At 42.0% G+C, this 25,456-nt stretch overlaps 1 protein-coding gene across 1 annotated transcript in view; it reads right to left on the bottom strand.

Annotated features, from left to right (window-relative positions):
• OPN4 (opsin 4) overlaps positions 1 to 25,456 on the bottom strand; it is a 95,213-nt gene that overhangs the window by 9,724 nt on the left and 60,033 nt on the right. The window contains exons 7-9 of the mRNA XM_075842766.1: positions 22,881 to 22,988; positions 5,169 to 5,358; positions 4,253 to 4,405 (exon numbers count right to left, since the gene is read on the bottom strand). Of these exons, the coding sequence (XP_075698881.1) occupies positions 4,253 to 4,405; positions 5,169 to 5,358; positions 22,881 to 22,988 (451 nt within the window). The remainder of the gene's footprint in view (positions 1 to 4,252; positions 4,406 to 5,168; positions 5,359 to 22,880; positions 22,989 to 25,456) is intronic.

The raw sequence follows: 25,456 nt of genomic DNA, 5'->3' as shown, positions 1-25,456 counted from the left end.
TGGACAGTAGCATGCTCGGCGCACGGAAATTACAGGTTCGGTCCGAATTAGTTCGGTCCGAATCGAACTTTTTCGGGAAATTCGGCGAACTAGCCGAACCGAACTTTTGATAAGTTCGCTCATCTCTACCCGTGACCATAGTGTTCGGCGAAAAGACGCACCGGGTCTCTGCCTATCTGGACTCTGGATCTGCAGCTAACTTCATTCGGAGAGACCTGGTGGATCTTCTCCAGTTGCCCACAACCCCTCTGGAAAGGCCTTTGTTGCATCGGTGAATGGACTACCTCTGCCAGGCACGCTTGTCGCTGTGACCAAGCCTCTGGATCTCCAAGTAGGAGCCCTTCATTCCGAGCTCATCTAATTTTTTAGTCTTGTCTAAAGCCATCAACCCTGTGCTACTGGGCCTGCCCTGTTTCCGACTACATGCCCCAGTCCTGGACTGGAATTCTGGAGAGGTCCTCCAGTGGATCCCGAGTATCTCAACCTCTGCCTGGTACAGATTCATCCGACTCAGTCTCCTCTGCCTCAATCCTTGGCAGGATTGCCTTGTTATTATTCTACATTCTCGAATGTCTTCAGCAAGAAAGAGGTGGAGACGCTGCCTCCACACCAGGCGTATGACTGTCCTATCGAGCTGATTCCGTGTGCATCCCTTTCCCATGGTAGGGTATATCCTCTCTCCTTGCCAGAGACTCAGTCCATGTCGCCTATATTAAGGAGAATCTGGAGAGAGGCTTCATACGGAAGTCTTCCTCCCCGGCAGGAGCCGGGTTCTTCTTCGTTAAGAAAAAGGATGGTTCTCTGCGACCCTGCGTCCACTACCGGGTTCTCAACCAGATCACGGTAAAAAATAGATATCCGTTGCCATTGATTTCTGAACTGTTTGATCGCATACGAGGAGCCCAAAAATTTTCTAAACTAGACCTGCGGGGGGCTTATAACCTAATCCGGATTCACCGGGGTGACGAATGGAAGACGGCATTTAACACCTGTCACGGACACTATGAATACCTAGTAATGCCCTTTGGCCTGTGTAACGCTCCCGCGGTCTTCCAAGAGTTCGTTAATGACATCTTCCGTGACCTCCTCTATGTTTATGTTGTGGTCTATCTTGATGACATCTTGATTTTTTTCTCCAGATCTGATGACTCATCAGAGACATTTCCGTCAAGTTTTGATACGATTAAGGGAGAAATGCCTGTACGCCAAGTTAGAGAAGTGCGTGTTTGAGAGAGAGATGCACTACCCTTCCTGGGCTACATCATCTCGGATCAAGGCCTCAAGATGGATCGTGAGAAGGTAAAGACTGTCCTGAAATGGCCACGTCCTTAAGGCTTGAGGTTCATACAGCGTTTCCTGGGATTCGCCAATTTCTACAGACAGTTCATTCCTCCTGACTGACATCTCCAATATCTACCCACACCAAAATAGACATGAACGCGAAGGTGTGGACTCCAGAAGCGGAATCCGCATTTAATAGCCTGAAGAGTGCCTTCACGCCAGCCTCTATCCTTCATCATCCAGATGTATCACGACAGTTTTTGTTGGAGGTGGACGCCTCCCCTGTTGGTGCCGGTGTACTTCTGTTCCAGAGAGTTTCCAAGGGCAAGGCTATTACTCTAAACTCTTCTCTACCGCAGAACACAACTACTCGATTGGGGATTGGGAGTTACTGGCCATCAAATTGGTCCTGGAGGAGTGGAGACATCTACTAGAGGGCGCAGTTCATCCCATCATGATATTCACTAACCACAAGAATCTCACCTATCTCCAGATGGCCCAATGGCTGAACCCTCATCAGGCCAGGTGGTCGCTGTTCTTTGCTCGGTTCCAGTTTGAGCTCCTTTACCGTCCGGCCGACAAGACTGTGAGGACCGATGCCTTATCCAGGTCGTTTGAGACAGAGGAAACCATGGAGTCTCCACAGAATATTGTTGATCCGTCTTGCATTGTCTCTGTCAACCCCCTGCAAATTAGAGACATCCCTCCGGGGAGGACTTTTGTGCGCCTGGCAGACAGAGGGAGAATCCTCCACTGGGGACACAGCCCCAGATTGACAGGTCATGCGGGTACCCGTAAGACCCGAGACCTCATTGCCTGTCATTTCTGGTGGCCCACGCTGCCCAAGGACATCATGGACTTTGTTTCATCCTGCTCGGTGTGCGCAGCTAACAAGGTTGCGCACTCCAAACCTGCTGGCCTGCTCCAGCCGCTGACTGTGCAATGGACTTTGTTACAGTTCTGCCTCCCGCTGTGGGATACAGTACGGTCTGGGAGGTGGTGGACCAATTTTCGAAGATGACTCACTTCGTTCCGCTGACCGGTCTACCTTCTGCTTCTCGACTGGCCAACCTCTTCATCCAAAACATCTTCCACCTGCACGGCTTACCTCTGCATATCGTGTCTGATCAGGGGGTTCAGGTCACCTCAAGGTTCTGGAGAGCCCTCTGTAAACTTCTCAATGTAACATTGGACTTTTCCTCAGCCTACCATCCCCAGTCCAATGGTCAAGTCGAGAGGATGAATCAGATCATGGAGAACTACATACGACACTTCATCTCCAAGCAGCATGATGACTGGGTGCAGCTTCTTCCTTGGGCCGAGTTCTCGTACAATAACCATACTAGCGAGTCCACACGAACTACACCGTTCTTCATTGTCTACGGCCAACACCCACTAATTCTTCTCACGGTATCCGTTATGTCCGAAGTGCCCGCACCTGATTCTGCTTTCAGGGACTTCCTGCAAATCTGGCAGCAGACCCGATCCTCCATTCTGCTGGCCGACTGCATGGAACATAAGGCAGACACAGGGAGAAGAGCCTCCCCAGTTTCCTCCAGGTACCAAGGTCTGGCTGTCTTCCAGAAATATCCAGCTGTGAGTGCCATCATACAAGTTTGCTCCCAGGTTTCTCGGACCCTTCGAGATCTTGCAATAGATCAATCCTGTCTCCTACAAGCTTCGGCTGACTCCTACCCTCAAAATCCCCAACTCCTTCCATGTCTCTCTTCTGAAGCCTGTGGTCCTGAACCGCTACACCAAAATTCCTAGTCCTGCAGTTGCTCCCAGCGGTTCATCAGATACATTTGAGGTTAAGGAGATACTGGACACCAAGAGAGTGGGAGGAAGAACTTTTTATTTGGTGGATTGGAGGGGGTTTGGTCCTGAAGAGGGATCCTGGGAGCCAGAGGAGAACCTCAATGCCCCTACCCTCCTGAAGAAGTTTCTCTCTCGCTCTGGCCCCAAGAGGAGGGGGCATAAGAGGGGGGATACTGTAACACCCATGGCCGTGGGCCTTCAGGTTTCCTTACCTCCTGACGGCCGCAGCCATGGATCAGTGAGCGCTGTCCTGCATCTCCTCAGGAGACGCCAGCTCTCATTTCTATGTCACTCTGCTGTGTCCCGTAGGGTGCGCGCACACACTCGTGCCAACTCTGAAAGGGCCAGCAGGCGCACCTGAATTAGTTACCAAATTAGCCCATGAGCACCCTGGACTATAAGAAGGGCCCTGCTCTTTCCTGCATTGCCTGAGTGTTGTTGTCGTTTACCTATGTTCGTCTCTGCAAATGGTCCCTTAAGTGTTTCCTAGTTCCTAGTGTTCCCATTCCTGCTAACTGTATCTTGTGTCCCGTGCTATCCTGAATCAAGTGTCATTTAGAGTTGGAGTTATGTTGTGCTGAGTACTACGCCTTCCTGGTTACACCACGCCTGGTGTCCGCCTGCTGCCAAGGTCCCATCCAAGCCTGTCTTCGCTACTGTCAGAGGTTACCACAGGTACACCTATCCGAACTATTGACTTTGACTTGTACCCTGTTGGCCAGCTCCTATATTGTCAAGGCAGTATGGCTGAGTGGGTCCACGCACCCAACGTGACACCCACCACATGTTCTCAACAACCATTAAAATAAGGTATGCAGCCATTCTGGACCAGGCCCCCGCTCTCCAGTGGCCCCATAGTAGCCGCAGGATTTACCTCTATAGTACAAATGTTGTGGAACATGTTACATAATAAAGCATACCTTTGATTTAATAAGTTAGAAGAGCTCTAAAATATTGAAACTTTCTGAAAAAGTACCTCCTAGATAAAAAAAGTGAATACTATAAACATTTAAAAACAAAAACAAACAACACACAAAAACAATAGTAAAACACAATTGAAATGAACTACACAAGGCTAACGGGACAGACCATTACTGAGAACAAAATTTAACATTCTCTTTGCTGTACGCAGAAATGTAAAATGTGTTCTTACCTTTTCAAATATTCCAGAATCATGACTTTTCAGTTTAGCTTTAGATTTTACATCATTGATGTCAGTGGTGTCTCTGCTCATCTCATAGGAAACCTGCCTACTAGCTTGTCTGGAGTTCACATTACTGATATCAGCTTCAGCATCAGTCCAACCCTGTAATAAATAAATAAGATATGGGGTCATGCTGATATCTGTTAATTTTTTACACTGAATAAATCATGAAAATCAGAAAGTACATAATACCATATATATTACAGAAGGCAAAGCATTGTTCTGACTAGTGGAAAAGGGGGAAAGATCCTGCTGTGACTATTAGGGGAAGGGGGATATTATTGTAGGGACAAGGGGAACAATGCGGTGATTACTGTTAAGGGGCACTGCATTGACTGCTGTTGGGAGAATGCCTGTGACTATTTTAAGAGAGAGGAGGAACACTCCTGTGACTGGCAAATTATAGAAAGGGGAACACTGTACTACATGGGGAAGAGGGTGAACGCTGTTGTGATTACTGTTTGAGGATACAGCTGCACCAACTGTTAGGGGGAAATTAGGCTGTACGGTGTGGTTGGGCGAGTCTTGCAAGCGATGTGTGAAGAAACTTTACAAGTCTGTATGCAGTGCCTGAAACCTTATGATAACCACAGGTGTGCTACTCCATTGTACAAAAACAAACAAAAGGTCTATTTTTAAAGAATAAGGAGCATGGCGTAAGGCAACAAGCATTCTGTGCTTGGGGAAGTGATGGCCAAATTCTGTCACCAAGAAAGATTATCCAACAGTGAATGATTTTCTGTTCTTTTCGCAGTTTGACAGCTGAGATCTTGAGGACTTAGTTCGTGCACCACAATCATGTCTATAGTATGCAAACAGATAACATTGTATATACTGCAGAAATAGTATTTTTAAATTTTCTTACAGATTCACTGTCTGAGACCGAGGGCAGACGACCTTTAAGTTTTGAATGCCCATTAAAATCAGAAGATTGACTGCAATGGCTGGTAACAGTGGAACGTCTAGATGATGGATAGCTGCTGTAGGACTTAGAGTCTTTGCGTGTTACTCTAAGTATTGGCCGCAGGCAGGGAATGTATTTTGCAATTGCCATTCTGGAACATAAAATTGTTTATCATCAGTTAAAACGAAAGTGTCTGTCTGCAATTTCAGTATTTTATGAACTCACATTCCCACTTACATCGTTAGTGGGAAAGACAAACATACATCAAGATCAACCTTTCATCCTCACACACTACAGTTGATCCAGAACAAGGTAACAAACAACCATAATATGTCATAGACCAATATGCCACAGGGTAAAAGAAAACGTTGACCTTCTACTGGCAATTGGACTTTTCCCTGGAACAGTAATCTGCCCTGTGAAAATACCAGTTACCCTGTAAATTATGTTTTTCAGTGAAAATGTCTTTCTAATTTCTTACATTTATTAACCATATGAGTGTACTTGGCAAATCAAGAGTGAGGAACCAAATGCATCCCTCAAAAAATAGCATATAAAACTAATAGGTTGATTTTTAGGACCGCATGAAAGATACGATCCAACAAATTAGTGTTTTCCGTTTGACAACTGTTGCTGGGCCCTTTTACATGGGGTTATAAGCCTCTGGGTAATTAATTGATTTATGTACACTACCGTTCAAAAGTTTAGGGTCACTTAGAAATTTCCATATTTTTGAAAGAAAAGCACAGTTTTTTTCAATGAAGATAACATTAAATTAATCAGAAGGTCTGGTTTTTAATGCAATATCTACATAGCTGTGTAGAGGCCCATTTCCAGCAACCATCACTCCAGTGTTCTAATGGTACATTGTGTTTGATAACTGTGTTAGAAGGCTAAAGGATGATTAGAAAACACTTGAAAACCCTTGTGCAATTATGTTAGTATCGCTGTAAACAGTTTTGCTGTTTAGAGGAGCTATAAAACTGACCTTACTTTGAGCTAGTTGAGAATCTGGAGCATTACATTTGTGGGTTTGATTAAACTCTCAAAATGGCTAGAACAAGAGAGCTTTCATGTGAAACTCGACAGTCTATTCTTGTTCTTAGAAATGAAGGCTATTCCATGTGATAAATTGCCAAGAAACTGAAGATTTCCTACAACGGTGTGTACTACTCCCTTCAGAGGACAGCACAAACAGGCTCTAACCAGAGTAGAAAGAGAAGTGGGAGTCTCCGCTGCACAACTGAGCAACAAGACAAGTACATTAGAGTCTCTAGTTTGAGAAATAGACGCCTCACAGGTCCTCAACTGGCAGCTTCATTAAATAGTAGCCGCAAAACGCCAGTGTCAACGTCTACAGTGAAGAGGTGACTCCGGGATGCTGGCCTTCAGGGCAGAGTGGCAAAGAAAAAGCCATATCTGAGACTGGCTAATAAAAGGAAAAGATGAATATGGGCAAAAACACACAGACATTGGACAAAGGAAGATTGGAAAAAAGTGTTATGGACAGACAAATCGAAGTTTGAGGTGTTTGGATCACACAGAAGAACATTTGTGAGACGCAGAACAACTGAAAAGATGCTGGAAGAGTGCCTGACACTATCTGTCAAGCATGGTGGAGGTAATGTGATGGTCTGGGGTTGCTTTGGTGCTGGTAAAGTGGGAGATTTGTACAAGGTAAAAGGGATTTTGAATAAGGAAGGCTATCACTCCATTTTGCAACGCCATGCCATACCCTGTGGACAGCGCTTGATTGGAGCCAATTTCATCCTACAACAGGACAAGGACCCAAAGCACACCTCCAAATGATGCAAGAACTATTTAGGGAAGAAGCAGGCAGCTGGTATTCTATCTGTAATGGAGTGGCCAGCGCAGTCACCAGATCTCAACCCCATAGAGCTGTTGTGGGAGCAGCTTGACCGTATGGTACGCAAGAAGTGCCCATCAAGCCAATCCAACTTGTGGGAGGGGCTTCTGGAAGCATGGGGTGAAATTTCTCCCGATTACCTCAGCAAATTAACAGCTAGAATGCCAAAGGTCTGCAGTGCTGTAATTGCTGCAAATGGAGCATTCTTTGACGAAAGCAAAGTTTGAAGGAGAAAATTATTATTTGAAATAAAAATCATTATTTCTAACCTTGTCAATGTCTTGACTATATTTTCTAGTCATATTGCAACTCATTTGATAAATATAAGTGTGAGTTTTCATGGAAAACACAAAATTGTCTGGGTGACCCCAAACTTTTCAACGGTAGTGTACAATTTTCTGTCTTTTGCCCAGAAACTACGTCTCTTCTGTCGATGGGCTTTGTCTAGTGTTTCAGCTCATCCCCATCTACGTGAATGTGGTACGGTTGTAATACCAGACACAACCCATGGACCAGAGTGATGCTGTTTGCTTTAATATTTATCTTTATGCTTCCACTGTGTATTTCCTTGTCAGCATTGAAAAGTGAATATGAAATTGAGCATCTAAATGTGGCAGTAAATCTAAAATATACACTACCGTTCAAAAGTTTAGGGTCACTTTGCAATTTCCTTATTTTTGAAAGAAAAGCACAGTTTTTTTTTAATGAAGATAGCATTAAATTAATCAGAAATACACTCTATACATTGTTAATGTGCTAAATGACTATTCGAGCTGCAAACGTCTGTTTTTTAATGCAATATCTACATAGGTGAATAGAGGCCCATTTCCAGCATCCATCACTCCAGTGTTCTAATGGTACATTCGGTTTGCTAACTGTGTTAGAAGGCTAATGGATAATTAGAAAACACTTGAAAACCCTTGTGCAATTATGTTAGCACCACTGTAAACAGTTTTGCTGTTTAGAGGAGCTATAAAACTGACCTTCCTTTGAGCTAGTTGAGAATCTGGAGCATTACGTTTGTGGGTTCGATTAAACTCTCAAAATGGCTAGAAAAAGAGAGCTTTCATGTGAAACTCGACAGTCTATTCTTGTTCTTAGAAATTAAGGCTATTCCATGCGAGAAATTGCCAAGAAACTGAAGATTTCCTACAACGGTGTGTACTACTCCCTTTAGAGGACAGCACACACAGGCTCTAACCAGAGTAGAAAGAGAAGTGGGAGGCCCCGCTGCACAACTGAGCAACAAGACAAGTACATTAGAGTCTCTAGTTTGAGAAATAGACGCCTCACAGGTCGTCAGCTGGCAGCTTCATTAAATAGTACCCGCAAAACGCCAGTGTCAACGTCTACAGTGAAGAGGCGACTCCGGTATGCTGGCCTTCAGGGCAGAGTGGCAAAGAAAAAGCCATATCTGAGACTGGCTAATAAAAGGAAAAGATTAATATGGGCAAAAGCACACAGACATTGGACAGAGGAAGATTGGAAAAAAGTGTTATGGACAGACGAATCAAAGTTTGAGGTGTTTGGATCACACAGAAAAATATTTGTGAGACGCAGAACAACTGAAAAGATGCTGCAAGAGTGCCTGACGCCATCTGTCAAGCATGGTGGACGTAATGTGATGGTCTGGGGTTGCTTTGGGGCTGGTAATGTGGGAGATTTGTACAAGGTAAAAGGGATTTTGAATAAGGAAGGCTATCACTCCATTTTGCAACGCCATGCCATACCCTGTGGACAGCGCTTGATTGGAGCCAATTTCATCCTACAACAGGACAATGACCCAAAGCACGCCTCCAAATGATGCAAGAACTATTTAGGGAAGAAGCAGGCAGCTGGTATTCTATCTGTAATGGAGTGGCCAGCACAGTCACCAGATCTCAACCCCATAGAGCTGCTGTAGGAGCAGCTTGACCGTATGGTACGCAAGAAGTGCCCACCAAGGCAATCCAACTTGTGGGAGGGCCTTTTGGAAGCATGGGGTGAAATTTCTCCCGATTACCTCAGCAAATTAACAGCTAGAATGACAAAGGTCTGCAATGCTGTAATTGCTGCAAATGGAGCATTCTTTGAAGAAAGCAAAGTTTGAAGGAGAAAATTATTATTTCAAATAAAAATCATTATTTCTAACCTTGTCAATGTCTTGATTATATTTTCTAGTAATTTTGCAACTCATTTGATAAATATAAGTGTGAGTTTTCATGGAAAACACAAAATTGTCTGGGTGACCCCAAACTTTTGAACGGTAGTGTAAACATGCTATGTTTGGTAATTGCGTTTTGTGGCATGTGATCTGCTTGAATTGTGGTATACTGCTGTTCCTTTCTGTTTATTGTAGTTTTTCTTAAACTTTAAATTAGTTGTCTTGTTTAGAAAACCTATTTTTAAATACTCTATTAGGGCATTTCCAACTAGCAGTTAAATGCTTTATCCGGGGACAAAAAATTGCTTTGGATTTAAATATTTATGTGAAAAGAAGTTACTTACTAATGTACTTTAATTTTTAATTCTGCACTAACTCGTGCAGTCCAAACATAGTAAATTGGTGCCGGAAGTCCTTTCCTAATATTGATGATGCGCCGACATGGCCCCACATGACTGAGGGCTTGCTTCCCTGTGCTGTTCGTGTCGGTGTGCTCTCAAGCGCATGACCGAAAGGGGCTGGCAGAGCTGGAGTCCCCGAGCAGAGAATCAGTTAGCACACTGCTCGGGACTCCAGCACTGCTCCTGACGTCACTGTCCATATATGGACAGTGACATCAGGAGTTCCCTATTGCTGAAGTCCCCGATCAGAGCATTAGCTGAGGCTCTGCCTTGAGACTCCAGCACTGCTCTCAACGTCACTGTTTATATATGGACAGTGACGTCAGGAGTTCCCTATCGCTGGCTTACCTATCAGAGCATTAGCTGATGCTCTGCCCAGAGACTCCAACACTCCTGCCGACGTCACTGTCCATATAAGGACATTTACAGTGACGTCGTGAGCTGTGCTGGAGTCCCTGAGCAGAGCATCAGCTGATGCTCTGCCTGGGGACTCCAGCGATAGGGAACTCGCTTTATGGCTTGATAGAGCTTGATAGCATGCCGACAAGAACAGTAAGGCACTAAAGCAAATATGTGTCTGTGGGAAGTTTTGGCCATTCATCCAGAATAGCATTTGTGAGGTCAGACACTGATTTTGGACGCGAGGGCCTGGCTCGCAATCTCCGTTCTAGTTCATCCAAAAGCGTTAGTTGGGGTTGAGGTCAGGGCCCTGTGCGTGCCAGTTCTACCACACCAAACTCATCCAACCATGCCTTTATGGACCTTTATGCACTGGGGCACAGTCAGGGTGGATCAGAAAATAGCCTTTCCCAAATTTTTCCCACAAGGTTGAATGCATACAATTGTCCAAAATGTTTCGGTATTCTGAAGCATTAAGGTTTCACTTCAGTGGAACTATGGAACCTAAACGAACCCCTGAAAAACAACCCCATAGCATTATCCCTCCCCTTTTGGCACAATTGGCCCAATTGGCACAATGCAGTCAGACAGGTAACGTTTTCTTTGCATTCGCGGAGTCCAGGCTCATCCATGGGCAGACATATCGCCGGTGCAGCCAGTTTGGCTGCACAGGAGCACGGAGAGGGTGGGGACCCAGTCAGTTGCCCTAAACGTTGTCGCATAGATCGACACATAGATCGGCACGGCCGTGCGGCAGACGGAGGGGGACTCCCTTCCCTCCCTGTGCACTTTCGGTGACTCACAGATCGGGCCCCCTTTCTTCACATATGGTATTGATGCCATCAGTAACATATGTTAAGGAAGGGAGCCCTATCTTTGAGTTGCCAAAAGTGCACAGGGTGGGAGGGGGCTGATCTATTACTTAGAAACGTATTAGGAGGGGTGGGGCCTGGCGAGGCTTGCTCTGTCTGGTGTTTTCATCACCTGGTAACCAGCGTCACTGTCAGATGCAGTGCAACATCTGACAGTGACACTCACTAGGTGATCAAGACCACCAGATAGAGTGCACCGCATCTAGCAAGCAGCATCACATTTTTCTGACCAGGTATTGATCTGGGACAGCGGCGCCTCTGAAATTAACCCTAATACTGGTTGGCTGAGCCTCTCAGTTAATCAGTGTTCGGGTTCTTATTGTTCTGCCCCCTGAGCCTGCCGGCACTTTTACTGTGTGGTGTGTGTGCTGAGCATCGTGAAGGGGACTGACTGAGAATAAAAAGAACTAGGAGGTAGTGCTAGCTGCCCTGTCTGTAGAAAAATGTGGAATGGAGCTCAGTGGACAGTTAAAGGGGTTTGTCCTGCTTTAACATTTATTACATATCCACAAGATATGCCATAAATGTCCGATAGATGCGGGTCCCAGCTCTGGATCCTGTGCCTATGTCTAGAATGGGGCCCCTTAAACCCTGTTCTGCCTTTCTCGGCTCCCGCTGCTTTCCAGCCACTTCCTGTTTAGATGGTCGGGAATTACGTCAGCAGCAAAACTTGCTGAGCTACGCTGTTTCCGTAACTCCCATAGAAGTGAATGGCTACGCTGCTTTCGTAACTGCCATTCACTTCTATGGAAGTTACGGAAACAGCGTAGCTCAGTGAGCTTTGCTGTTTTCGTAATTCCCGACCATCTAAACAGAAAGAGGCTGGAAAGAAGCTGGAGCCAAGAAAGGCAGAACAGGGTTTAAGGGGCCCCGCTCTAGAGATAGTTACAAGTCCCAGAGGTGGGACCCGGATCTATAGGACAATTATGGCATATCCTGTGGATATGCCATAAATGTCCTAGAGGAGCAAACCCCTTTAAAGTTTTCACTCACTGTGGGGTCACTGTCACGATCACAGGGTATGTGAACCCACTAGGCCGCTCCGCCGTAGCGGAGAGGCAGCTGGCCTAGTCACAGTCTATGCAAGAGTCTATAGCAGTACATAGCTCAAGGGTACCTGAAATTGTCCAGACAGTGGCCGAAGCTTCAGCACAGATGGAGGTGGGTGCAGCAGGTGGCACCCGACGTGGGGGATAACGCTGGATGTGGCAGATGAAACTGGAGGTGGCGGATGACACTGGACGTGGTGGATGATACTGGATGTGGCGGATGATACTGCACATGGCAGATGACACTGGTGCAGTAGGACACGACTCCAACACTAACAGGCTCAAGAACAAGAACAGGAACAGGATAACACTAAGGAACCATTTGCAAGACTGACATGGGATCGTAAACGTTGGGGGCCCCAGCTGTCGGACACCCAGCCTACTGATAGGGGGTAACTTTTTGTAACTGGAATACCCCTTTAAAGTAAAAAAAAAATAAAAAAATAAATAAAGTAATGTTAAATAAAAAAAATTACAAAAATCCACGCCCCCACTTTTTACAAAAAACCATAAAATAAAAGTCTCAATACATAAAATATACACACATTCATTATTGTTGTGACCGTAATAACCTGCACAACTAATTTATAGCGTCATTTATGATGTGTACAGTATAAAACATTTAAATAAAAACTGCATTCTTTCACATATTATTGTGAGGCACGAGGTGTTATGAATTTTATACCTCCATGTGCCGCTCATTAATAGTAATTAACCCCATCATGTACCTCACGCATTAACCCAATGTTATCCATTATGACTGAGAAACAATTACTATTAATGCGAGGCATACAGAGGTTCAAAATTCATCACACCGTGTGCTTCACATCAGAAAATGGTAGAACTTTTTTATTATTGTTCGCAAAGTATAATTTTAGTATCAAGAATCGCAATACTACACAAAGTATCTAAGGCCCTCAAAACCAGTTCAGAACAGAACCGGTTCCTAAAATAAGGCTTTTGAATTTTTTTGGTAAATGTGAGAATTTGCTGCTAAAGTTCTAAGTTCTAAGCCTTGTAACGTCCTAGAAAAATAAAATGACGTTCAAAAAACAATGCAAACATAAAGTAGACATATAGGAAATGTGAAACAGTAGCTATTTTGTGTGGTATTACTATCTGTCTTACAAGCAGATCAATTTTTTCTCAAAATTTTGGTGTTTTTCATATATAAAAACACTGAATCCGTCGTCTAAATTTTACCACTAACTTAAAGTCCAATGTGTCACGAGAAAACAATCTCAGAATCGCTTAAAAAAATAAAAGCATTTCAAAGTTATTACCACTTCAAGTGATACATGTCAGATTTGAAAAAAAATGGCCTGGTCCTTAAGGCCAAAACAGGCTTAGTCACTAAGGGGTTAATGTTACTAATTTTTTTGGGTGTTTTTTTATTACAGGATTCGGTCGTTGGACTATGTCAGATTTGAGGACTACTTCGATGACAGAATTTTTATTTTCAATAAATTGGTCAACAAGGGTTGTGTAGGGGGTATTATTTAAATTTTTTCTGTGTCTGTTTTAAAAAAAAAACTATATAACTACTGCCTTAATAATGGTGGCTGTCTGATAGACAGCGTCCATTACTAAGGTGGGGCTTAGTGTTAGCTGGTGCAGAGGCTAACACTAACCCCCTCATAATTACCCTGTTACCCACTGCTACCAGGGGTGCCGGGAAGAGCCAGGTACGATCCAGTACCTGACCATCTGAAGTGGTGGAGCGGCACTGGGGTGGCCGCAGGCTAGTATTATTAGGCTGGGAAAGCGCAAAAACAATGGGCCTTTCCACCCTGGTAATGATAGGCTGCTGTTGCTGCTGCTATTTTGTATCTGGCTGGTTATGAAAAATGGGGGGAACCCCAAGTTTTTTTTATTTTAATAAATAATAGAAAAAACAACTTGGGGTCCCCCCCTGTTTCATAACCAACTAGATACAATAAAGCAGCTGCAGCCCAGCATTATCAGGTTGAGAAGGGCCATTGTTTTGGGGCTTTCCCAGGCTAATAATACCAGCCTGCATCTGCCCCAGTACCCAACCATCACCTCAGATAGTCAGGCACTGGATTGTACCCGGCTCTTCCTAGAACCCCTGGTGGTGGTGGTGGTAATGGGGTAATAATGGGGGGAGATAAGTGTTAGCCTCTTTACCGGCTAACACTAAGCCACGCCTTTGTAATGGATGCTGTCTTTCAGACAGCTGACATTACTAAGGCAGTAGTAATGAAGTTAAAAAAAACACCTACAGAGAAAAAATATTTTAGAGAAATGAAAGCCCCCCCACAACCCTCGTTAACCATTTTATTGAAAATAAAAATGCTGTCATCAAAGTAGTCCTCGAATCCAACGTAGTTCAACATACAAACCTGTAAAAAAACACACATAAAAAAAAACCACATTATTAACACTAATAACGCAAAAAGCAAAACAATTATTATACTTACCTTCCTGGGTCTGTGACAGCAAACTAAGCAGTGACAGCTCTTAGCTGTCATTGGTTAGCTTGCATCACATGGTCCCAGGTTACCTCCGTTCATTAGCCTACTTTTAAAAGTAGGACAATGTACTACAGGGCATTTTTTGCTCCAGTCGGGAAGGGAGTGTTTTTTCTTCTAAAAAATAATAAACTGTGACCTGATCAATAATAGGGTAAATGGCCCCAGTGTTCATGTGTCGGGGGGGGGGGGGGCAAGGGAGGGAATGTTAATGTGATAGCACTTGCCATTCTTTTTATGGTATGTCCACATGTAGCATAAACACTGCGCATTTTACGCAACGAATTTCATTGCGAAAAATCCGCAGCGTAATACAGTAGCAGTAGAGTGGATGATATTTGAACAAATCTCATCCACACTCTGCGTAAATAAGACACCGAAAAACCATTCATAAATTGACCTGCGGTGCGTTTTTTTAATCCGCAGCATGTCAATATATGTTGTGGAATCGCTGTTTTTCTGTTGCAGGTTTTCCCTGGGAGGTAAAACCGGCAACAATTAGTACATGTTGCGATGCTTGCGGCGGAAAAGCTGCATTATCGGGGTCGTCAGCCCTAAAAGTGCCTAGGGCAGCAGAAATTCTAAATATGGCCCTGACAGTATGGGGGTATTTTTCTGTCACTATGTGGTCATGGTGTGGCAGTATTGTTCAGTAACAGTATGGGGTTATTATTCAGTCACTATGTGGTTATCTTGTGGCAGTATTATTCGGTAACAGTATGGGGGTATTATTCAGTCACTATGTGGTTATTGTGTGAAGGTGTATTTCAGTAACAGTATGGGGGTATTATTCAGCCACTATGTGGTTATGGTGTGGCGGTATTATTCAGCAAGAGTATGGGGTTATTATTCAGTCACTATGTGGTTATGGTGTGGAGGTATTATTCAGTAACAGTATGTGGTAATTATTCAGTCACTATATGGTTATGGTGTGGCGGTATTATTCAGTAACAGTACGGGGGTACTATTTAGTCACTATGTTGTTATGGTTGTGGCGGTATTATTTCGTAACAGTATGGGGGTATTATTCAGTTACTGTGGTTATGGTGTGGAGGTATTATTCAGTAATTGTATGGGGGTATTATTCAGTCACTGTCTGGTTATGGTGTGGCAGTATTATTCAGTAACAGTATGGGGGTATTATTCAGTCACTCTGTGCTTATGGTGAGGGCACTAAAAGGGGCATAATACTGTGTGGGGGCATTATACTCTTTAAGGGGCATTTTTGTTATGATAGGGTGGGGTGCCGAAAGAAAATGTAAACACAGGGCACCATCTATCCCAAGGCCGACCCTGAAGGTAGGAGGGAGGACATTCTACCTCGTGGACTGGAAAGAATTTGGTCCTGAGGAGAAGTCGTGGGAGCCTGAAGAAAATTTGGATGCTCCAGCTCTCATCAGGAAATTCTTCTCATGCTCTGGATGTGACACCCATGGACGCGGCCCGTCGTGATTACTCACCCCCCCCGATGGCCGCAACCATGGATCAGTGATCAGGGATCACTTCCACTTGACTCTGCTGTGTCCCGTAGGGTGCGCGCGTACGCTTGTGCCCGGCCTTAAAGGGCCAGCGCGCACACCTAAATAGTATGTCAAATTTGCCCATGATCACCCTGGACTATAAGAAGGGCCCTGCCCCTTCCTTCATTGCCTGAGCGTTGTTGTGTTTAACCGTGTTAGTCTTTGCAAATGGTCCCTTAGTGTTTTCCAGCTCCCAGTGTTCCCGTACCTGCTACCTGTATCCTGTATCCAGTGCTACCTTGCTCCTGTGCCATTAGAGAGTTGGAGTCGTGTTGTGCCGTATATTACGCTTGCTGTGTTACACCGCGCCTGGTGTCTGCCTGCTGCCAAGGTCCCATCCGAGCCTAACCATCGCTACTGTCTGAATTACCACAGGTACCCTTATTCGAACTATAGACATTTACTTGGTATCCTATTGGCCAGCTGCTATCCCGCTACGGCAGTATGACCCAGTGTGTCCACACACACATCGTGACACTGGATTTAAGAAGGGGGGACGTAATGGGGGATACTGTAATGGCCGCGGTCACGGACCGCCGGCATTACTTATCAACCAACTGCCCTGACCACAGACCTGTGAACTTTTGCTGGCGTCTCCCTCCTCTGCAATGCCGGCACACAAGACTGTCCTAGGCTGCTGTGCATAGGGTGCGCGAGTTCGCTCCCGGCCTTAAAGGGCCAGCACACGCACCAAGAAAATCCCTCCCAACCTATCCCAGCATAGCAAGAAACTTGTTGCAATTGTGGCATCCTTTTACAGTACCACACACAAATTCTGTGAGCACTTTAGAACAACCTATTCTTTCACAAATGTTTGTAAAGGCAACTTCATGGCAAGGTACTGGATTTTATACACCTGTGGCAATGGGACTGATTGGAACACCTGAATTCAATAATTAAGAGGTGTGTCCCAATACTTTTGTCCATATAGCGTAAGGGTATGTTCACACGGCCAAATTTCAGACGTATACGAGGCGTATTATGCCTCGTTTTACGTCTGAAAATATGGCTACAATACGTCGGCAAACATCTGCCCATTCATTTGAATGGGTTTGCCGACGTACTGTGCAGACGACCTGTTATTTACGCGTCGTCGTTTGACAGCTGTCAAACGACGACTCGTAAAAATACAGCCTCGTCAAAAGAAGTGCAGGACACTTCTTTCAGACGTTTTTGGAGCTGTTTTCTCATAGACTCCAATGAAAACAGCTCCAAAAACGAGTTGGTAAAAAAATGAGTTGGTAAAAATGCGAGTTGGTAAAAAACGTCTGAAAAGCAGGGTCTGTTTTCCCTTGAAAACAGCTCTGGATTTTCAGACGTTTTGGTTGACTACGTGTGAACATACCCTAAACCTAATAGCCAAATCACTCTCTTTACAAACAGAGGTCCTACTTAATATTTTTTAGCCTATTTAATATTAAATATTTAAGTTGCGATACAACAAATATAATTCTCATCCTTGACTAAAAATACCCCTTAAAGAGACTCTGTCACCACATTATAAGTGCCCTGTCTCCTATATAAGGAGATCGGTGCTGTAATGTAGGTGACAGTAATGCTTTTTATTTAAAAAAAACGATCTTTTTTCACAACGTTAGGAGCGATTTTTGTTTATGCTAATGAGCTTTCTTAATGACCAAGTGGGCGTACTTTTACTTTCGACCAAGTGGGCGTTGTACAGAGGAGTGCATGACGCTGACCAATCGGCATCATGCACTCCTCTCCACCCTGTGCCCACTTGGGCATTAAGAAAGCTCATTAGCATAAACCAAAATCGCTTCTAACATTGTGAAAAAAGATCGTTTTTTTAATTAAAAAGCATTACTGTCACCTACATTACAGCGCCGATCTCCTTATGTAGGAGACAGGGCACTTATAATGTGGTGACAGAGTCTCTTTAAAGAAGCTTTAAAAAAGTACAATATCTACAAAACTAAACATGCATTGTTTTTGTATAAATGGAAGTTGGGCCCTCAGAATCAATTCCTCTGTTGGGCCCAATATACTCCAGTCCAACACCGTCTAAAGTCACCATGGCTTCTTGCTGCAGACATATCGATACACTCTTAAGTTGGTCTACACACTAGTCCACAGATCTTCTTAAAGGATTCACTGGATTCCGAATGATTCCCTGTTGGATGGCAGTCACTTAAGTGATTTAAAGAGGACCTGTCACCCCTGATATGTCTACTTTAGTAAATACTTGTATTTGCCATAAAATAACAATTCTGAAACCTATTTTGTTATAACTCTTTGTTGTGCAATTCCGCTTGGAAATTTATGAATACATTTACAATTGGTTGTCACCATTCCCTTGTCAAAGGGGTGTGTACCTACACAGTCTCACTGCCAGCAATGATTGGAAAATGTCAGTCTGTATAGTGACCTACCCCCACCTGGTAACACCCAGTTGTCAATTTATTCATACATTTCTAGGAGGAATAACAGAGGAGCTGCACAATCTGTTCTAAGAAAAGATACTAGAGAATTGTTATTTCATGGGGAATATAAATATTTACTAAAAAAAGACAGGAGAGGTGAGAGGTACTCTTTAACCCCTTAATGACCGCCGATACGTCTTTTTACGGCGGTCATTAGTGGGCTTTATTCTAGAGCGCCGCCAAACTACGTCGCTGCTGTAGAATAAAGTAAACAGAGCAGGGAGCCGTGAAATCTCCCTGCTCTCAGCTGCCAGAAGCAGCTGAGGGCTGGGGGCGTCCCTGCTCTGCCGGGTGAGATCGATATTAGTATCGATCTCACCTGTTTAACCCTTCAGATGCGGTGCACAATAGCGAGCACCGCATCTGAATGGTTTTGGAGAGAGGGAGGGAGCTCCCTCTCATCTCACTGACACCCGGCGATAAAATCGCCGAGTGTCTGTGTCTTCTATGGCAGCCGGGGGTCTAATAAAGACCCCCAGGTCTGCCTGCAGCGAATGCCTGCTAGATCATGCCGCAGGCATGACCTAGCAGATGCCTGTCCGTTTTAAACGAACAGGCAGTAACACACTGCAATACAAAAGTATTGCAGTGTATTATAATAGCGATCGGAGGATAGTGAAGTCCCCTAGTGGGACTAGTATAAAAGTAAAAAAAGTTTAATAAAGTTAATAAAAAAAAAAAGTGAAAAAAAAAAAATGAAAAACCCAGCTTTTCCCCTTACAAAATGCTTTACTATTAAAAAAAACTACAATAAAGCAAAAAAGTTACACATATTTGGTATCGCCGCGTCCGTAACGACCCCGTCTATAAAGCTGTTACATTATTTAACCCGCACTGTGAACGCCGTAAAAAATAAAATAAAAAACAATGGAAAAATTGCTGTTTTCTGTTAATCCTGACTTAAAAAAAATGTGATAGAAAGTGATCAAAAAGTCGCATCTACTCTCAAATGGTACCAATAAAACTGCAAGTCGTCCCGCAAAAAACAAGACCTTATACAGCTATGCCGACGCAAAAATAAAAAAGTTACAGCTCTTCGAATGTGACAATGGAAAAATCTAAAAAATGGCTTGGACATTAGGGCCCAGAATGCCAGCAGGGGGAAGGAGTTAAGTAAGAAATTAGGTACTTCGCCATCATACAAGGTGATGGTAATATGACTAAGGATACCTACCATGCATTTCTTCTTCTTGATGTTGTCCTATATCTAAGCTGTCCATGTCCTCGTAAATTAAAGCTCACTTATTATTAAGGAATTAAAATTTGTATATTTGTGTGATTACCCCGGACTTTCCGAATCATAAAAAAAATGTAAAACCCTTAAAGAGATTATATGGCGTCTATTGGGGCTCCAACCCAAATGCTACAATATATGTAACGATTATGTAATGTTATAATGTTGATAGGTTTGATATGTTATATCAACAGTTATATAATATGTTCTATTTTCTAGTGAGAGATCTCTGCAAATCTTGCCTCAATAACTTTAATCTAGTGTAAAACTTGTATTTATTTCCCATAGTAAGATTTGTATTTTTAGATCACACGATGCAAACTTTTAGCCTAAGAAGGTAATAAATAAATCCAAATGATGAGAGCATGATTTTTGGTGTTTCATCTCTTATTCTGTTAGACATGAGCAATTGTCTTTGTTCTGGGTACAATGCCAAGAAAGATTCTCAGAGTGCCATGCAGACAATAAGGGTGATACCTGCTGTGCGACGCCGTGTTGTATACAAAGTACATATTCCAAAATTGGAATGACCCTAAGATAGAGATATAAGCATTTAGTCCACGCTATGGCACAGTGAAACACTATATCACCCAATATGTTACCGATTTTTCATTATATTTAATATCCTTTCAGCATTTTAGTGTGTAAATAGCTTCCTCTACACATATTAGGAATACATTTTACAAGTGAAATTTACAGTGCATGGAAGACTGCTGTTATTGAATATACACTGTTTCTTCAAGTAAGTGGACACCCCCTCTAATTATTTGGTTTGGCCATATTAGCCACACTCATTACTAACAGGAGCATAAAATAAAAAATATGGTGATGTCATCTCCATTGTATACAGTATTGGTAGAGGGGTTTGTACAGACGATCCAAGTAACTTTACACATGGTACGGTTATAGGATGCCACAAATCTGAGGCACTTGGATTATTTTACGGCTGATTTTGGAGCGTGCAAGGCTTGTTTTGCGCTTCAAAATACACTTGAAATAAGCCTGAAAACAGTTTCCCATTGATTTCATTGGGAAATACACTGTGCTGTTCACATGAGGCTTATTTTTACATTGCTGAATAAAAAAAACGCCTTGTAAAAAGAAGTAGCATGTGACTTGTTTGGGGCTGATTTGCCATTGACTATAAAAAAACGACTCAAAAAAAGCCTCAAAATAGGCTTCAAATTTATAAAAACTTAATTTTCAGCTTCAACATGTCTTGAAATCAGAGGCTGTTTTCCCTTGAAAACAGGCTCGTAATTATCAGCCACTTCTTTTTGTACGTGTGTACATTCCCTGAGGGTACGTTCACATGGCATATTCTAAGCCGTTTTTTAGCCAGTAAACGCTCACGAAAAACGGCCAAATTTATGGGGGCTGAACACCTCCAAACATCTGCTATGGGAAAAACTGAGTTCCGTTCCAACAGGGCATTTTTTACACAGCAGTTTTAAAAAAATGGCCTGTTGGGTCAATAGAAAAAAAAGCTCCAAAAATGGCGGTAAAAAACGCATAAAAAAACACTTGATGCATAAAAAACGGCTGAAAATCAAAGGCTGTTTTCCCTTGAAAACAGCTCCGTATTTTACAGCCATTTTTTGTTAAGCTTGTGGAAATAGCCTTAGTCAATTCATAAAATTTCAACCCCACTAGAGATGCCTCAGTCAACGGTAAGTACTGCTATAGGGGTGTTTAAACCTATAGCTCTACCATGAAGTAAAGTGCCATACGTGCTCACACATTGTTGATATTCTTACTAGCGTGGTGTAAACTACCTCGGGAAGAAATTTCACCACATGAAGCTGTCATACTGTCCAGAACTTAATGGTTTTGGCTTCCACAGCAAAATAGTCTCACACACAAGCCTGAGATTGCCATATGTAATGGCAAGCATCAACTGGAATGGTATAAAGCGCACAGGATTGGATACTGCGGTAGGTAAATTGCATTCTTTAGAATGGGAGACCATATTTTTTGGTCCTGGGTCTGGCAGATGCCATGAGAAAGCTTCCTTCTCAAATGCATAGTGTAATAATCTGGGAAAGAACAATGGTCTGAATTATTTGGAGTGGCCAACCATAGTGTCTGAATAGATGTGAATCATTGTGCCCATGTTCCGAAACCTAGTGCAAAGCCTTCTAGAAACAAATTGAGAGCATATCAACAAATAAATATATACATATATATATATATATATATATATATATATACATATATATATATATATATATATATATATATATATATATATATATATATATATATATATATATATATATATATATATATAAATGTCACAGTAACCTTCAATATCAAACCCCCTATTTATTTGTATTAGCACAGATAGGGATTGTTGAGGAGACAGATTAGCCCGAACTATGAGCAGCATCAATGAACACTATGTAACTATTCAAGCATTTACATTGAAGTTCCACACCAACTAAGATGAATGTAGGGATCCCCACAGTCTGCTTTACTCTGAAAAAGGGTAGCCCATTTAAAACAAAACAAGTCCATTATATGTACCTCTTTTTTACATATTGACATAATTTGTGTTCCCAGGTCTTGATGCATTATTTGAATTGTATATGATTATTTAGACCCCTTGGCACACTTCATAATCATGTAATGCCAAATCTAAAATGCTAATTTCATACGTACTTGTCAAGATTATTTGTTTGGCTAAAGGCCCATTTAACGGGGCAATGAACAAGCATTTATATGTACTTACGGTCATTCCTGGTCATTGGCCCGTGTAAACTCAACTGGTTGATCGGTGCTGATTATAGGCAGAAATCTGCCCGTGTAGATCAGCCTTATGTTTTTTTTCACACCATGTTTTTGCATCTTGTGGAACTGTACTGTTTTTTTTTTTCAGGATTACAAACAAATATATATTTAAAACAGGATACAACAGGATTACTATCCAGTTGCTTCCTCTTGCCCTTGATTTCTATTGTAAAGAGAAAAACAGGATCTGCCTGGTCTCTTTTTAACAAGACAGAAAAAAGGCGCCTGCATAATTTTTGGATCCTGTTTCATCCTGTTTTAACAGTAAATTATACCAACCCGCGCCCCAAAAAAAACAAAAAAAAAACCAGTACTTTTCAACAGGATGAAAAAATAATGGTGTGAACCTAGCCTAATTCATATGCTATCATGAAAACACTACATTCATATTCTAAATATAGTAGAATAAAACATATGAAATAAAACATCTCAGAAATTATGATTTATGAAAAAGATAAAACATACCTATATTTAGGATGAGTGATGGCATAGATTATAGGATTGTGAATGGCAGATGCCTTTGCGATCACAGCCGGTACTGAGTTCATGTACGGGTTTAACATATTTGCATATCTGTGGTAAAAAAAATAAAAAAATATAAGAAGATTATTAAAAAATGATTACAAATTTGCATGTATAGTTGGTGTAGATGTGAAGTATAATCCTGTGTATATTTTAAAGTACATGATTAGGCCTCATGCAAACGGCTATAATCACAAGCCGCGATTTCTTGCGTGGCTGGCCAGCCATGGACAGCTGCCCACATTTTCGGCCTATGCTCCCATACAAAGAATGGGAGCACGGCCCATAAAAAGTAAAATATAGGACATTTTCTATCTTTAGCGGTACACTTCTACGGCCCGGACACCTTCCCGTAAATAAACGGGAAGGTGTCCGTGGACAATAGAAGTGAATGGGTCTGTAATTGCAATTTTTACGGTCGTGTGCATGGGTCCTTACATTTAAACATCAATTTATAGTTAATATGTAAAATAAATGTGGGAAAGAAAAGTTCAGCTACTAAATACATTACATTACTTTTATTGATCAGGCGTAAAAGTCTGTTGTACAGCCCAGAAATGCACTCACAATTCTGCAGACTTTAAAGCTGAAATCTCCCAGTATTTTTGTTAACTCAATATCTGAACAGAGCTTTCTCTTGTGATTTATATTCTGTGAAGTGTACGCTTTACACTGTACAGGGCACTTTTCAGGATACAGATGTAGGAAAAGCTAATACTACCACTACATTGTAAGTGGTCAGCTAGTCTGTAAGGCTCTATTCACACCAAATGTAAGGCATGCAGTTCAAGTACTGTATGCATTTTTGTTATTTTTTCATCTTAAAAAAAGAGTATTTAAATGTATGTACAAAACATATGCAATGGTACGCCATAAAACAATTTTTTTGCTGTATATGTTTGCAGTATCCATATGTTAAAGAGGAACTGTCACAGGATTTCACAATACAAGCTGCATACATTATTAAATAGATCTCTTAGACCTGATGAAACTGGCGTACTTACTTTGAAAATCCATGTATGGAAGAAAGGCTGTATAACCCTTTTGCAAAGTTTTCCTGCCAGATATTAAAATCAGCATTTTATGAGACTAAGTATATGCATGATGAAATCTCAATCTCATGCATATACTTGGGTCTCATAAAATGCTCATTTTAATATCAGGCAGGAAAACTTTGAGAAAGGATTATACAGCCATTGCTATATAGATTTTCAAAGTAAGTACACCAGCTTCATCAGATCTAAGATCTAGTTATTAATGTAAGTAGTTTGTATTGCAAAATTTGGTTACAGATCCTCTTTAAACCGTCAAATGTAAGCCAAAGGGCACTCTGTGCATATGTTTGGTCAATAGAATTCCATAAGTACATAACTGGATACCCTATTTAGCAAATATATTTAATGTAGGCGTAGCCAATAAACGAGGTGTTAGGGGAGCCTTAGGTGTCTGCATGTTAACAAGCTTCTTGATTTTTTCCAATGATAATGAGCATAATTGTAAATGTGGCTCTGGATTATAATACAGGATCTAAGTCCGGATTAGTGGGGATAATACATAAGTAATGCAATGTATTTACGCAGTCATACATTTTTATGCAGATAACATCTATATATAAACTGTATATAAATATATAAATGTTTAGTGTTGTGATTTTGATTTTTGGTTTCTTAAAAAAGTGGTATTTTTTTTAATCGTTTATTGTGTAGAATCATCCTCCCAGAAGTCAGATAATTCCAGAAATACAAAAAACTATTGGAGTATATATTTACTTGTTTAGAGACAGTTCTTCCCTGGCATATAAATTATGATTGGATGTGCCAATGGGCACATAATCACTATTTTAGCTAGCCTGGTTCTGCGGTTTTTATGATTTGCATTTAGCCAATTCAGTTTTTAAGATTGCAGTGTATTGTACCAGCAATCTAATAATCGCTGGTTCGAGTCCCCTTGGGCAGTGGTCCCAAACCTTTTTTGCTCCCGAAGACCAGTTTGATGCAAGAAAATTTTTCCAGGGACAGGCGGGGCGCGGCGGGGGTTGGAGTTAGTTCACACATTGTGTAAATATATAAAAAATAAACAAAATTGCTATCGCTGCGTCCATAAAAGTCTGAACTATTACAATATACCCTTATTTAACTCGCACGGTGAACGCCTTAAAAAATAAAGAGTTTAAAACGCCAAAATAGCTGTATTTTGGTCACCTTAGCTTTTAAACATTTTTTTTTATAAAAAGTGATCAAAAAGTTGTATGTACCAAGAAATGGTACCAATAAAAACTACAGCTCGTCCCACAAAAAATAAGCCCTCACACCTCTCAATCGACCTAAAAATAAAGAAATTATGACTCTCAGAATCTGGGGAAACAACAATTTTTTTTCTTAACAAATAGTTTTTACTTTGTAAAAGTAGTAAAATATAAAAAAAACCTATATAAATTTGGTGTCACCTTAAACGTATTAAGAAAAAATTTAAGTTGTCGTTTTTACCGCACAGTGAAAGCCGTAAAAACTAAACCCAAA

This window comes from Rhinoderma darwinii, chromosome 11, assembly GCF_050947455.1.
Source record: "Rhinoderma darwinii isolate aRhiDar2 chromosome 11, aRhiDar2.hap1, whole genome shotgun sequence".
Classification (NCBI taxonomy): domain Eukaryota; kingdom Metazoa; phylum Chordata; class Amphibia; order Anura; family Rhinodermatidae; genus Rhinoderma; species Rhinoderma darwinii.
The sequence above is the reverse complement of the archived record's forward strand: the minus strand, read 5'-3'. Positions and strand labels throughout refer to the sequence as shown.